The sequence below is a fragment of the Stigmatopora nigra genome, chromosome 10, assembly GCF_051989575.1.
Source record: "Stigmatopora nigra isolate UIUO_SnigA chromosome 10, RoL_Snig_1.1, whole genome shotgun sequence".
NCBI classification, from domain to species: domain Eukaryota; kingdom Metazoa; phylum Chordata; class Actinopteri; order Syngnathiformes; family Syngnathidae; genus Stigmatopora; species Stigmatopora nigra.
The window spans coordinates 12609328-12622545 of NC_135517.1; the positions used below are offsets into that span (position 1 = coordinate 12609328).

The following is a 13218-nucleotide window of genomic DNA, read 5'->3' on the forward strand; positions in this document are numbered from 1 at the left end:
CTCTAAATTGCCACTGGGTATGAGTGTGATGGTGATTGGTTGTCCTTGGTCTCCTCGTGCCCTATGATTGGCTGGCCACCAATTCAAGGTTTCCCCCGCCTCTTGTCTGAAGTCAGCTGGGATAGGCTCCAGCACCCCCTGTGACCCTAGTGAGGATAAAGCGGTTCAGAAGAGGGAATGAATGAAAGATAGACTGGGAAATGAATGTGGGTCATCTTTGAACCATGTTGTACAATAGAAAGGGTGCACTTATATTGTGCATCAAAGGGTTAAATATGTCCCTCATTTATTTACAGTTTATCTCAGTATTAAATTATATTATTTCGCAGTTTAATACAGAAAAGATATGCTTGTTGGTGGCAGTATAAAAAAGTCTGCAGAACTATGAAGTACTGCAACACTTTACTCGACGGACAGTATTTTTAGCTGGACTGCAGGAGGAAACATTTGTCTGACGGACAATCTGACGACAAGATAGTTATCTAATATGTATTTTTGCGATCGTTTATAATAGCTTAACATTCAAGATAAGGCTTTACTTAGAAAAAATACATCCATTTGACATTTCCAGATTAACCCATGTGTAAAGTGAGCTTCATCCCACGGTGTTACTGGATATTATATTAATCTGGATTTGTAAATACAGCATTTTTGACGCCCACTTTTGCAAATATGCCTGACGACATTGTGAAAGAGAAGATTGTCCTCTTGACATTTGGGCAAGCGGTACACGGTTTAAGTGACATTTGTTAACGCGTGGTGCAATTTCTGAGCAGATCGAGCAATATGGGAATGATAATCAACCACTTTTGCACAAATTTCCTTGTCTGACAATCATATGAAGGCATCTTGTACGGTAGACTTAAAAATAATCATGAAACAGTTTCACAATTTAACTCGTTTATTTTTCTCCACCAAATGTGTCACACCTGTCAGGTTGTGTTGTAATTCAAGCAGTGTCGTTAGTAAAAAAGAAACGCGAACAGCATCAAATCAGTTCAAGACACAAATATCATCTGGTCCAAGTTTTCATGACTTTTTCCGTGGACTCCCTGCTAGTCCTAAAACAACTGTTTCAGATGTAGAAATAGAGGACAACCATCCCTATCTTTCTGCACACTCGGAGCTGGGGGAACCGCGAAAGGGTGAATATTTTTAATTATAATTCTGGTAGATTTGGTAGATATGTAAACCTGTATCATGTCTTGTTACAGTTTATTTTGAAACCTATGGATGTCAAATGAATGTAAACGACACGGATATTGCCTGGTCCATTTTGCAGAGGAGTGGATATGAACGCACATCAATTTTAAGCGAGGTATTATTATTTACTCACAATTTTAATACCATTTAATATCAATGGTAATATTTTTCCTCATCATAAAATTATGCCATCTTTATCTCTAGGCTGATGTGGTCCTTCTTGTAACATGCTCCATAAGGTATTTTATACAAAATGATTAAAAGTGCTGGAAATGTTCACATAATTTATCATTTGAATTGATTTCAATGTAACAGAGAAAAAGCTGAGCAGACAATCTGGAACAGACTACAACAACTGACTGCCATGAAAAATAAGCGCCTTAAAAGTCAGACACCGATGAAGATTGGCATCTTAGGTATTGTATTATATATATATATACACAACTTTTTTTTAATATTTAACATTCACTTTCCAACTAGATACTTTATCTAGTAATGAATTTAATAATAGATCTAAACAAGTGGTGTATGGCTCCTACTGGCTGACCTGAACTGAAATAATGAGAAAAAACTTTTTTATGGGTTTACAATGCTCGGTATGTGCTGCAAGTTTTAGTTTTTCTCTTTGCAACAATCTCAAAAAAGTGTCTTTATATAGTTTTAGGGAATGAAGGATCTCGGTTAGAGGGTTATGGCGAGGATAAGAAATGATGAATTATTATCAGGAATGAAATTGTACCCAGGTTGCATGGCAGAGAGACTGAAGAAAGAGATTTTGGAACGAGAAAAGCTTGTCGATGTCCTCGCTGGACCAGATGCCTACCGGGATCTTCCCCGTCTGTTGTCTTTGGCTGAGGGAGGTCAACAGGCAAGCAATGTTCTGCTTTCATTGGAAGAGACATACGCTGACATCATGCCTGTCCACCACTCTCCTCAAGGACACAGTGCCTTTATGCAAGTTTTTAAAGGAAATATTCCCAGTTGTTTCACTCATTCACTTTATATGATCCTATTAACTTTTTTAGATCTATCATGCGGGGCTGTGACAATATGTGCAGTTACTGCATTGTTCCCTTCACACGAGGACGTGAAAGGAGTCGACCTGCCAGCTCAATTCTTGAGGAAGTTCGGATTCTTTCCGATCAGGCAAGTGAGAAGTAGTAGTTAATATTGGACTGAACAGGAAGTGAAAATATACTTCAACTTATCATGTGTGGTTATTATGCTTTTAGGGAGTGAAGGAAGTGACATTGCTCGGTCAGAATGTAAACAGTTATAGAGATACATCTGAAGAACAATTCTGTGGTGACAATTCAACCAAGCTAAGCCGTGGCTTTAAGACTGTATACCGCCCAAAATTGGGCGGCCTGCGTTTCTCTGACCTGTTGGACAAAGTGTCACAGGTTGATCCCAACATGAGGATAAGATTCACATCACCTCATCCTAAAGACTTCCCTGATGAGGTAAATGAGCATTTAAAAAAAAAAAATCGTCTTAAAAGATATTCAAGTATACTTCAAATCAATGGCCATTTGACTTATGATTGATCGTGCATGCATATGCAGGTTTTACATCTGATTGCAGAGAGAACAAATATTTGTAATCAGATCCATCTTCCAGCTCAAAGTGGTAGCAGCCGTGTCTTGAAAGCTATGCGACGTGGGTAAGAAACAGAAATCTCCAAAGTTTGTCCATCAGTTGGGTATGGTGATCTGATTTCTCACCACGATAGAATAATAAATGAAAAACAGTTTACAATGAGTACTTTCACTTTACTGTTGAAGCTTTACAGTTGTTCTTTTACTTCTGATATTTAGGTCATTGTCTTTTTGCATCACCTTTGCAGCACTTTTTCTACATTTATATTCTTCCCATAAAGAATGCACAATGCTATTAGAAATTGCATAATATACTAGAAATACTGTTGCCAAATACGTCTTTCTGTCTGTTGCAATTTTGTAAATCAGATCAAAATCAGATCACATTTTTAAGCTTCATTTGTGCAGAAATTAAGGTATGAGGTTCACATTTTTTTTTATATAAAACTAACTTTTAAAACATTTATTTTAGGTATACAAGAGAGACATACCTGGAATTGGTGCAAAACATCAGAAGTATCATTAAAGGTAGGCCAAGTTTATGAAGTAATTTACTGATCTATTGGTGCCTATGTATTGTTAATTAACCTAAGCATTATTTTCATTGAAAAGAAATAACTACTGGTATTGAATATCACCTCCAACTTGTGGCCATTGATTGTCTATAACATTCCATTAGGGGCTCATTACAGAGATTCTCTATACTTTTGTAGGTTCTGTATTTACCTTTCTCTCACATTGTTGTGTTTCCAAATTTGTATGTTCAGATGTAAGTCTCAGCAGTGACTTCATCTCAGGCTTTTGTGGTGAGACCGAGGAGGATCACCAGCAGACCTTATCTCTCATAAGAGAAGTGGGCTACAACATCGGGTTTCTTTTTGCCTACAGTATGAGGAAGGTAAATAATTCACAAAACTTCCTGTCCCAATACTTCATTCCAACATGAACATGTTTTTGAGGTCTATTTTTTTTTTTGGTCCAACCTAGAAAACTCATGCGTTCCATTCCCTTAAAGATGATGTTCCAGCGGATGTAAAGCAACGTAGGCTTGAAGAGTGTATTAATGTGTTCAGAAAGGAAGCTGCAAGAGTCAATGCTACTCTCATTGGAAGCACACAACTCGTCCTGGTGGAAGGGGTCTGTACTACTGTATTCCTATCACATATCTTCTCATCCCAAAAGTGAGCATTCGTCAATCTTTAGATGGCACTCCTGGCTTTATGCCTTTGTCATCTTAAAAAAAAAACACCAATCCACTATTCCATGTCAGTGTGGTTGATTAGAATGCTAAAACAGAGGTAGAAAAATACACAATTTGACCATTAGCGTAAAATTGGGTTTTACAAGGGGAGTTCAAGGATATTAGTCGACTTCTGATTTTTCCAGGTTTTAAAACATTCTGCATATTTACTTTCAGCTTGAGCCTTTGAAATGATACAAGTTCAAAAGAAAGTTCTACATGACAAACCTATCATCCGTCAAATAGCTCACTTTTTCATTTGCAAAGCCTTCAGATAGTCACGGAAATCTATGACGTGATTTGGAACTTTTTACAAAAATCACGCTCCGTAGAAAATGCACATGTTGTACTGGGTTGTCGTAACCTTACCAAGCAACAATGCTTACAGCTCATTCTTTTTTTTGTACAGGTGAGTAAGAGATCTGCCAAAGAGCTGTGTGGAAGAACAGATAGCAATATGAGGGTCATCTTTCCCAGAAAGGATGATGCTGTTCCTTCTGTTGAGTCCAACATGACTTCAATAATGGCTGGGGATTTCGTGTTTGTGAAGGTATGGATTTGAAGCTTAAGTGTTTAGACACATTGGTCCATTCAGGCAGATGACACTTCCCGGCTCTATTTATCAATGATATATTAATTTGTTCCAGAACTTTTTTCGTAACTTGAACATTTCGTAAGTAGAGCAGTACTTTAAATGTAAATTCTCAAATTCGTTCCACGGTTCTCACAACCAAACCCTTTAGAATTGGTCAAAGTGTCCCAATTTTGTATGAAAGATGTTATAAACAGACAAAAATGATAGAAAATGATAAGAAAATTATTTATTAATGTCTTAAAATGATTAACAAGCATACAAAATCTATCCGTGTTGAAGCATATATGCGCACGCACATTTCTCTATGACCCCGCCTCAGAAACTTTGTCCACTTTTTATTACATTTTCAACATTTACGTGTGCCCCATGTGTAAATATATGTGTAAATATGTACCGCCGTTGCATTTATACGTTTTTTTTTCGCTTACTAAAAGAGTTGCAATCTTTAATAAGGTGAACATTTAGCCGAGGTTGACAGGTATGTAAGAGAGAATCTTGAAACATGGATAGTAGTTGTTGTGAGACAGACAATGAGAGCCCAATAGAGTGTAGCAAGGTTCTAAAGTGAGATTCAAAGCACCCATAGGTCTAGGGCTATTGGTCTATATTTAATATTGTATTATGAGTAAATGCCGTCCATGTTTTCTCTTATATAGATTTTGTCAGCCAATTCGCAGAGTCTACGAGGTCAAGCCTTGTCTCACAGACATCCTAAGATGCAGTCGGCATTGTTGTCCAACAATTAGTGTGGTAAATTTTTTCTTACCCATCCATGATTGCTATTTGATGTTGATTGACACTTTTAACATCTCAGGAATCAAACAAAGTATAATTACGTCCAAAATATATTTTCGTCATTTTAGTCTCTCCGTCACTGTATTCGTGTTGATGGAAAAACAAAATTAACACAACTCCTCTGTACACATTATGTATCATAAGTTATTGTCATTAGACATTTTGAATTGTTGACTTCATCAATTGAAATACTAGTAAAATTTGGTTGGTGTTATTTTAAGTTTTAACAGTTGTGTTAAAGGGTCATTTTATTTAGCATGTTGTTAAAATAGATGACACGTCCCATGTTATAAAGTACAGATTGACCTGGACAATTTTTGGATGACACCATTTTGCAAAAGAAAAAAAAAGGCTGCCGAAGGAAAAAAAATAGAATGACATTTACATATAATTATTCAAGCTAGAAAGACATACACAAAATATCACAAATGTTGAGCTTTAATATGGAGTTGAAACCAAGGCTGGAGTTGTGCTTTACTTTAGCTGCTATAATTGTTCCTTCATAGTAGTCTGCACAGGCATAGAGAAAAATAGTTTTGACTTCTGATCCATCAACCTGTAAACTGAACATCTGTCCCAATCAGCAAGTAGTCCTAGAGGAGAAAAAAAACTAACATTTAAAACAGAACATACCATCATCATTTCCTGAAAATGTACGTTTTCTGACCTTAAGAATCTGAAGATCAGTGTTAACAAGCTTCATCTTCCCAAGGGTTGGTAGAGGGTATCCCTTTGCAAGTTGAACTATGATGCAAATAGTGCATTTATGTTATAGTTCACAAGAAAATATACATCTAGTAAATAAATAATAGTGAAACGTAGTAACAACTTACCATTCAGTGTGGGTATGACAACCAATTTTAAGACCACGCTCAAGATGTTATCAAGTGATCTGACCTAGAGATTAAAATTCAGCTTAGTTCCTTTCATTCCTAACTAATAGCTGCAATTTCTGTCTCAATTGAATTCTTACTCGAAAGTCTCCCACATAACTTGTGCCCAGGGTCAGATCCATTCTGTGTAAATTATGCAAAATTAGACTATGACGTTTATCCTCGGAAGGAACTTTTGACCCTACCGTCTTTCTCTTAAAATGAAGAGTAATTAATTTTTTTTTCAAACTTACTTGTTCAGGATGACAGCTCCTGCTAGCCTCATGCCAGTGACAAACACTCGGGCACTGACACTGGTCTCCTGTCATGGAGCAATTAAGACATTTTTTTCACTAAACGAGCAAGCAACATGAATTGAATATTTCATCATAAATTGTGTAAAAGTTATTTAACATGCCATGTTCAGGACAAATAACGGTGAAAGAGTGCCATTGGATTGGATTGCATAAGCTGACACTGTGCTGGAGGCTTGAATTGTAGCGTTGTTTGGCTCAAACGTGATGATTGGATTTTTCACCGTCTTTACCAGCAGTTTCATCAATAAACCCGGAAAAGATTTTGCAATCTGAAAGTTCATAGCAATATTTATCGACAAATCAAATTGCCCTACAAGTTCATAGTTTTGCAGGATTTAGCTCCTGTCACCTGGGGGATGAAAACTCCAAAAGTTCTGGTGTTCAGCCTGATTGGAGAGCTTTGAGGGATCTGTGGCAACGGAGCAGGAATATGTTGTTATTGGTTGGCTATGATGATGGATTGAAAGTAAACACAGTTGAAATGAGGATATTGTATATTGTGACCTACCATATCATCAGTAATGTACAAACTCAAGGCTCCAGCTGTGTTGTAGACAAAAGCTGCAGAGTTGGCAGTGAAGGCAGATACACCAGTATACAACATTTTATTGTTCTGAGGTGGCAAAGAGAAGTTCGCTGCGGGGAATGGAGTTTCCTGATGCCTTTCAATGTTGTAGAATTCCCCCTGGACATGAGAGAGCAGTTCCATATCTATTACCCAACTCAGACTTAATCAACTTCAACCTTTAGACGTGGTTTTACCTTCAAACACAGAGTCATGGAAGAGCTTGATATTTCAGGTGCAGAGACCATTGAGTATTCAATCTCGGCATACTTGTCCACTTTTGCTAAAACTGCAGGAAGGAAAGAAGAAAATAAAAATATACTATATACATGAAATTACGATTAGTGAGGCCTGGATGGCGTGATTACAAATAACAATCGTTTTGTAATACAGCTTCCTAGTTTGTGTACTTTATGATAGGCAAGCGCGAGTGTATAGTTCTTCAAGTAACAGTTTGCAAGAAAAATGGTGTCACCATAACTCAATGCAAATGCAATTAAGCATTTACGTAATGCAGAACGAATTGGGCAACGCCAATTGATTCCTGCTTGTAGTACGACCCAAAATAATCCTTCACGCAACCTTACACTTTTTACGTTTTTCTTACCCTGAAGCATGTGTGAAATAGTCTTGGACTGCTGTACGGAATAGTTTCTGATAATCACATGACATTATTTGAGATACTTGCTTACCATTGAGTGTTTTTAACTGAGGGTTCAAATCAGACACAGCGTCAGTCACCAATGGGCAGATCTGAAAATAAGTCAATTCATTAGATTTTTATTTTATTTTTCCAAATAATTTAATTTCAACAGCATCATGTAAACAAAGTTAGCAAAGGCCAAATTGTCAGTATAGTCTCAAAATTTATGCTGCCTGATTACGTGGGGTGTTAAGAAATATTTTCCCTATATTTTGCTCAAGACCACTTCTGCTAGAAATCAAAGATTGAACTTAAGTTATATTGAATCACACATCTCTTAGTTTGTGGTCAGCTGAAATTTGGGTTTTAACATTATTTCACCCGACTGCGATTGGTTGGCAACCCCCTGACCGATGTTAGCTGGGATAGGCTCCAGCACCTCCGCGACCCTTGTGAGGATGTTGAAGCTCTCACCTTCTTTTCCAGCGCATTGCGCAATGACTTGCTGATGATGTTTTTGAAAAGATTGTACAGCCAGCTGTATTAAAAGAAACACCATTAGAAGGGAGAAAGGTTTTTCTTCTGATCAGTATTGTTAAGAAGTGCTTATTTCACCTGGCTCCACCATGGAATTTGATGCTAACGCTACCAACAGAAGCTGCACAGTCAAAAGTATTGACTTGAGGTCGGCCAGTTTCGTCACTTTTGACAGCAATTCCTGTCCTGACGGATAGTTGTTTCACACTCAAATCAAAGGACCCACTGTCTCTTCTGTTTAGTGGAATACAAGACACCGGTTATAGGCAAAACTAGTGTTTTCTGTATGAGACACACTGTGCTTAACTCACAATATTCTGCGGAATTTAACCCTCCAGTTACCCTTCATACTTATAAAAGCATTACTAATAGACAGTTTGACACCAGCCCCAGGGATTATATCCACAGCAGAGGAAGGTAATCCCACAGCCACTGTTCGCATACTGGAGAAAATAACATGTTAATTGAGAGCAAACAATAATAGAACATCTAGTGCAGATCATTAGGTTGTCTTACTTTGAGAATCTGCACTCGACCTTACCGATGACGGACACTCTCTGCTTTCCAGATATATCTGGGATTGTTATGCTTTTGAGTTTCTGCTGGATGGAAGTCATCCCAAGTTGCCTGCCTAAAAGGGAAAATATTGGTTAAAGAAACTTGGCGCTTTGTCAGCATTTCTTATATCTACTATCCATACCATATTCGATGCCATTATCTGTCACTTTTACTTTGACTCCAGGACTGGTGCTTAAGGTCGCATGAGTGAAGGCAATGAACAACAGGATATACCACAGCCACATGTTAACCTTTTAGAGAGAAAAAGATAAGTGAGATGGAAAATGACTCAGAGCACCTGGTAGCTACTCTTATCGCACACAGATTCTCGGGTCAACTCCTACATTGCATAACCCTAACACATTCTCAGGCTGAAAACTCAAACCTATTCAATAAACACATACACTCATAAACCCTTATTTGGCCGCATTGAGTATTTGGCTTGCTTATGCATCGGGCCTCTTTAGACAAACATCTCAGTTTGTCACAAATATCAAGACTTTTTACTACACTTCAGTTTAAAACTTCTTGAGTCTGTAATGTATACCCATGGTGACAAGTTTTAAGTTTTCAGCTTTTTAGTTGAATGAGAACATTTCAGAACGTTGGACAAAGGATGTCGTTTTGTTGTGGTAGCTTTTAGTAAAATTGTACTCATTATATGTACATGCTAACTTTTTAATGGGGATTCTAGGAGACCTTAATTTTGTAGTCAAATGGCATCAAGCACCAACCACTTCTAGGGCATCACAATCAAAAATGATCCAACAGAAGAGTTTATCAGAATGTGTCATTACGAAAACAGTTGAGATGTATGTAGATGAGAAAGGAATCCCACATAGCAACTAAAATTTGAAGGAGCAAAAAAAATCAAATTCATTTTGACTGACTGAAACCACATGCTGTCCATTAAATCAGCAGTCTTGCATTTTTATTTAATTAGTTCAGACCAGAGTCCACATCCTCTTTCAATTCGGAAATTAACAAAAGGGAACCAAAAAAACACATTATATATGCTCGAAAATTAAGTACAATAATACAATATTAAGAGAAAACATGAGTAAAACAGTCACGGTAAAATTTTCAAAGGCTCAGACCATTTTCCAAGTAATGTAAAATGCATTTTCGGTTCACAAGTATCAATAAATGTTCAAGCTAAGGAAGTCTTTAAATTAAGTTATTTGCTATCCAATTTACAAAAATCTACTATAACAGACATATAGAATAATGTTTGTAATATAGTAAAGGCATATAAATTGCATATCATTGTCCATGCTATCATTACAATTAATACAGTTATTTTAATAGGTCTGTATTCATATAACAGTATCAGAGGACCAATATTAATTATACACTTACTGGTATTAGCCGTTAATTGCGCCACGTAGCTTCTCTTGTCTTGGTGACTTGCAACAAGAGACTGAAAGTGGAAGCCTGGTGCGCTTGCTTTTAATTCACTTAGTCAATCCGGAACTAGACTTGAAAAAAGGGGAATATCCCAAATGTGCCAAACATTGTATATTACATCATTGTGTAATGTTTCAGCAAAGAAGCTAAAATTTCCCTACAATTTTTTCGAGAACCTCTGAGATTTCAATGTGGTAATATGTTGTATACAAAATAGTTATGTATATAGAATAGATATAAAATAATGGACATTTTTATAACATTAAACCATATAAATCGCATGTGTAGCCTTCAAGAAGTTGGATTGGTAGCCCTAGAGTACGATTTTTAAATTTTTAAATATTTTTTTCCTTAGGGCTGAACTGTTCAAAACGAGTGAAAATCCCTTCTGCTGTTAGTGCTTTAGATACATCTATTTCAAAGTGTCAATATTGACACTGCCTTTTTTCTTTCTTTATTTAACACCCAAATGTAAACTCAACGTTAGGCAAGTGCTGTGTGACTCATTCGTAAATGAAAAGCCTTTGTTTCAAAATCTACGTATATCCTAAGTTGTGAAACTGTGGCCATAGTTAAAATACACTTCATGCATTCCATTGACAATCAGTTTTACATAATGGCCATTTAATATAACATGTCTTATACCTGATTAAGATATACTGTAGGTTTCAAGTTAATAAAAGAGGGTTTTGCCCAGATGTTGGATTTACTAAAGATATTAATGCTTAAAACAAAGTGGATTAGAATAAAACAGGCTATTAAGTCAGTCCATGTTTTCTATGGTGTGGTAACACATATTTGTGGTTTAGTCCTTTTCTTTTTAAATTCTGGTAGTTCTTTGATTTTCTCCTAACTGGCTCCAAACTGTTCTGGCTTTTGAAGAGTAGCTGAAACTGACAAAAGTAGCAAAATACTGACATCTAGAGACCAAGCAGACAAATGAATTGAAGCTCTAAATTACCCGCAAACAAAAAAGATGTGCATTTGATTGATTTTTTTTTTAAATTTAATTTAACTTTTTAGAAAATTCTGTATCCCACCAGATAAAGTGATAAAAGGTCAGTGGTTGATGTCACCAATTTCCTGTCTATGTTAAATGCCATCTTGTGACAAATTTGACATTTACGGTGGTGGTGTCTCTGCCATCTCAGGGGCCAGGTATATTGCTCGTGTTCATATTCGTGTTTTGGGGAGGAAAAAAGACCATGGGTTAAGATGTCACGGCATGTGATATGGCTGTGAGGAATCTCTGCCTTCAGCAATCATCACAACCTACCTTCACGTTTTATTTAATGTGGCCGTTTTCGTCTTTTAACTCCGACCCTTTATAATCTGAGATTGTAGTTTTTCTTAAACTACAAACAAAGAAAACTTTTAAAGCCTAATTTATAACACTGGGGAAAAATCAACACAATCTGTTCTTGGTCTTCTGAAGTTTTAAACAGTGGCGGTCCCTGAATTTGCTAGCGACGCCTTCAGCTGTCGGAATCAATCCAGCCCTGAAAAACGTTTATGGCTATAACACCTCTACTCTATTTCTTAGAACACTGGTTTTAAACATGTTCTTAAATATAGTCTCTTTGTGTCTCTTCAAAGGCACATTTAAAACAGTTTTATGTTTTCTTTTAAAATACAATTAAAATGTTAAATCATGCCACATCCCATCGCTTGAATAATACAATTGAAAGGTGTCTTTCCTTTTTTCCAAATTAAAGGGAGATAACACATTTCATGTTGTAGCTGCAGCGCATTTCAATCACCAGAGGAAAGTTCATGTACTGGTAGAACAAATGGAAAAAAGGATATGGGCCTGCCTGGGTCAGCAGATAACTACAAAGTGCAACAAAGCATCAAAAAGGGAAGACAGGATACAGGCCATGTCCTCGGAATATTTGGTGATCTCTTGAGAATCTGTTTCTGGATCCATACATGCCAAAATTCATCTTGATGTGGAGAATTGTGTTATTGTGGCTTTAGGAAAAATCCCATCTAAAAAACGACATGAATTTATAGGCAAATGTAACTGGAGATCATCAACATTATGAATATGAAATTACTTGACTGGACTGCACTGAATGGACCTCATTATTGTTATATTTGGCAAAATGCATTTATTAATTTATTTCCCTCCGTTTTTCTGTATTTCCAGTTTTAATAAAGTTCAATGGTGCAACCATTTTCAATTCCCAAACTCTGTTTTGTGTTTGTTATATCAAATTACTTTGCCTGATATTTAAAAGTATAAATATATAGGTTCCCAAAGTCAGCTGGGATAGGCTGCAGCACCCCCTGCAATCTAGTGAGGAGAAACGCTTGATAAAATGAATTAATTAATATATATTCTTGACAAATACAGAACCGCAAAGCACACGTTATATGATGGGATGATTCCACCTTTCACTTGGTATCTATTTTCTTAAAAGGTTTGTATTTTGAGCACGTGCACTGCTATTTCTTTTTTTTAACTGTCAAATGTTTAAAACAATTCATACATTCTTTACAATTCGCAAAAACTTTTGGTTGTTGGTCCCTCCTGTTATAAAATAGATGTACAACTACATTTTTTGCTCAACATTTTATTCAGCTCTGACATCAAAAGAGCTAAATTGATGATGTCTCTAATCTCATTTTCTGAACTGCTTTATCCTCACTAGGGTCCCAAGGGGGTGCTGGAGCATATTGTGTGAAATATTTTTGAAAGGCCACATTAGATGGACCAGGATGTGAGGGCATGAAATAATCTTCTCAAATTGTCTTTCAAAGTGATCTGTCTTACCCCAAAATTAGAGCTGTCCAGTCGTTTTAGGTGCTGAAAGTACAACCCCCTCACCCCAATCAATTTTGAATGGGTTTGATGTTTGACTCTGTGATGCAATCAAGGGGAATGC

The 13218-nt window shown here is 36.7% G+C and overlaps 2 protein-coding genes across 2 annotated transcripts; one reads left to right on the top strand and one right to left on the bottom strand.

Moving 5' to 3' along the window:
- The first annotated feature begins 434 nt into the window (after positions 1–434).
- Positions 435–5658, top strand: cdk5rap1 (CDK5 regulatory subunit associated protein 1). The gene is made up of 13 exons (XM_077727154.1): positions 435–1145; positions 1215–1318; positions 1408–1442; positions 1519–1619; positions 1947–2157; positions 2229–2349; positions 2436–2666; positions 2769–2866; positions 3274–3329; positions 3569–3699; positions 3789–3938; positions 4451–4591; positions 5293–5658. Exons 1-13 carry the CDS (start codon positions 839–841, stop codon positions 5380–5382), a joined length of 1776 nt encoding a protein of 591 aa, XP_077583280.1. The 5' UTR covers positions 435–838; the 3' UTR covers positions 5383–5658.
- LOC144203619 (bactericidal permeability-increasing protein-like) lies at positions 4848–13163 on the bottom strand. Its single transcript, XM_077727155.1, has 17 exons — positions 13107–13163; positions 10283–12319; positions 9066–9174; positions 8882–8996; positions 8677–8808; positions 8444–8599; positions 8303–8366; positions 7878–7938; positions 7383–7474; positions 7129–7305; positions 6970–7029; positions 6722–6889; positions 6558–6625; positions 6405–6447; positions 6265–6328; positions 6099–6175; positions 4848–6024 (listed from the first exon to the last, which is right to left on the bottom strand). The coding sequence occupies exons 3-17, from the start codon at positions 9166–9168 to the stop codon at positions 5983–5985; spliced, it is 1422 nt and encodes a 473-aa protein (XP_077583281.1). The 5' UTR covers positions 9169–9174; positions 10283–12319; positions 13107–13163; the 3' UTR covers positions 4848–5982.
- Positions 13164–13218: the final 55 nt, after the last annotated feature.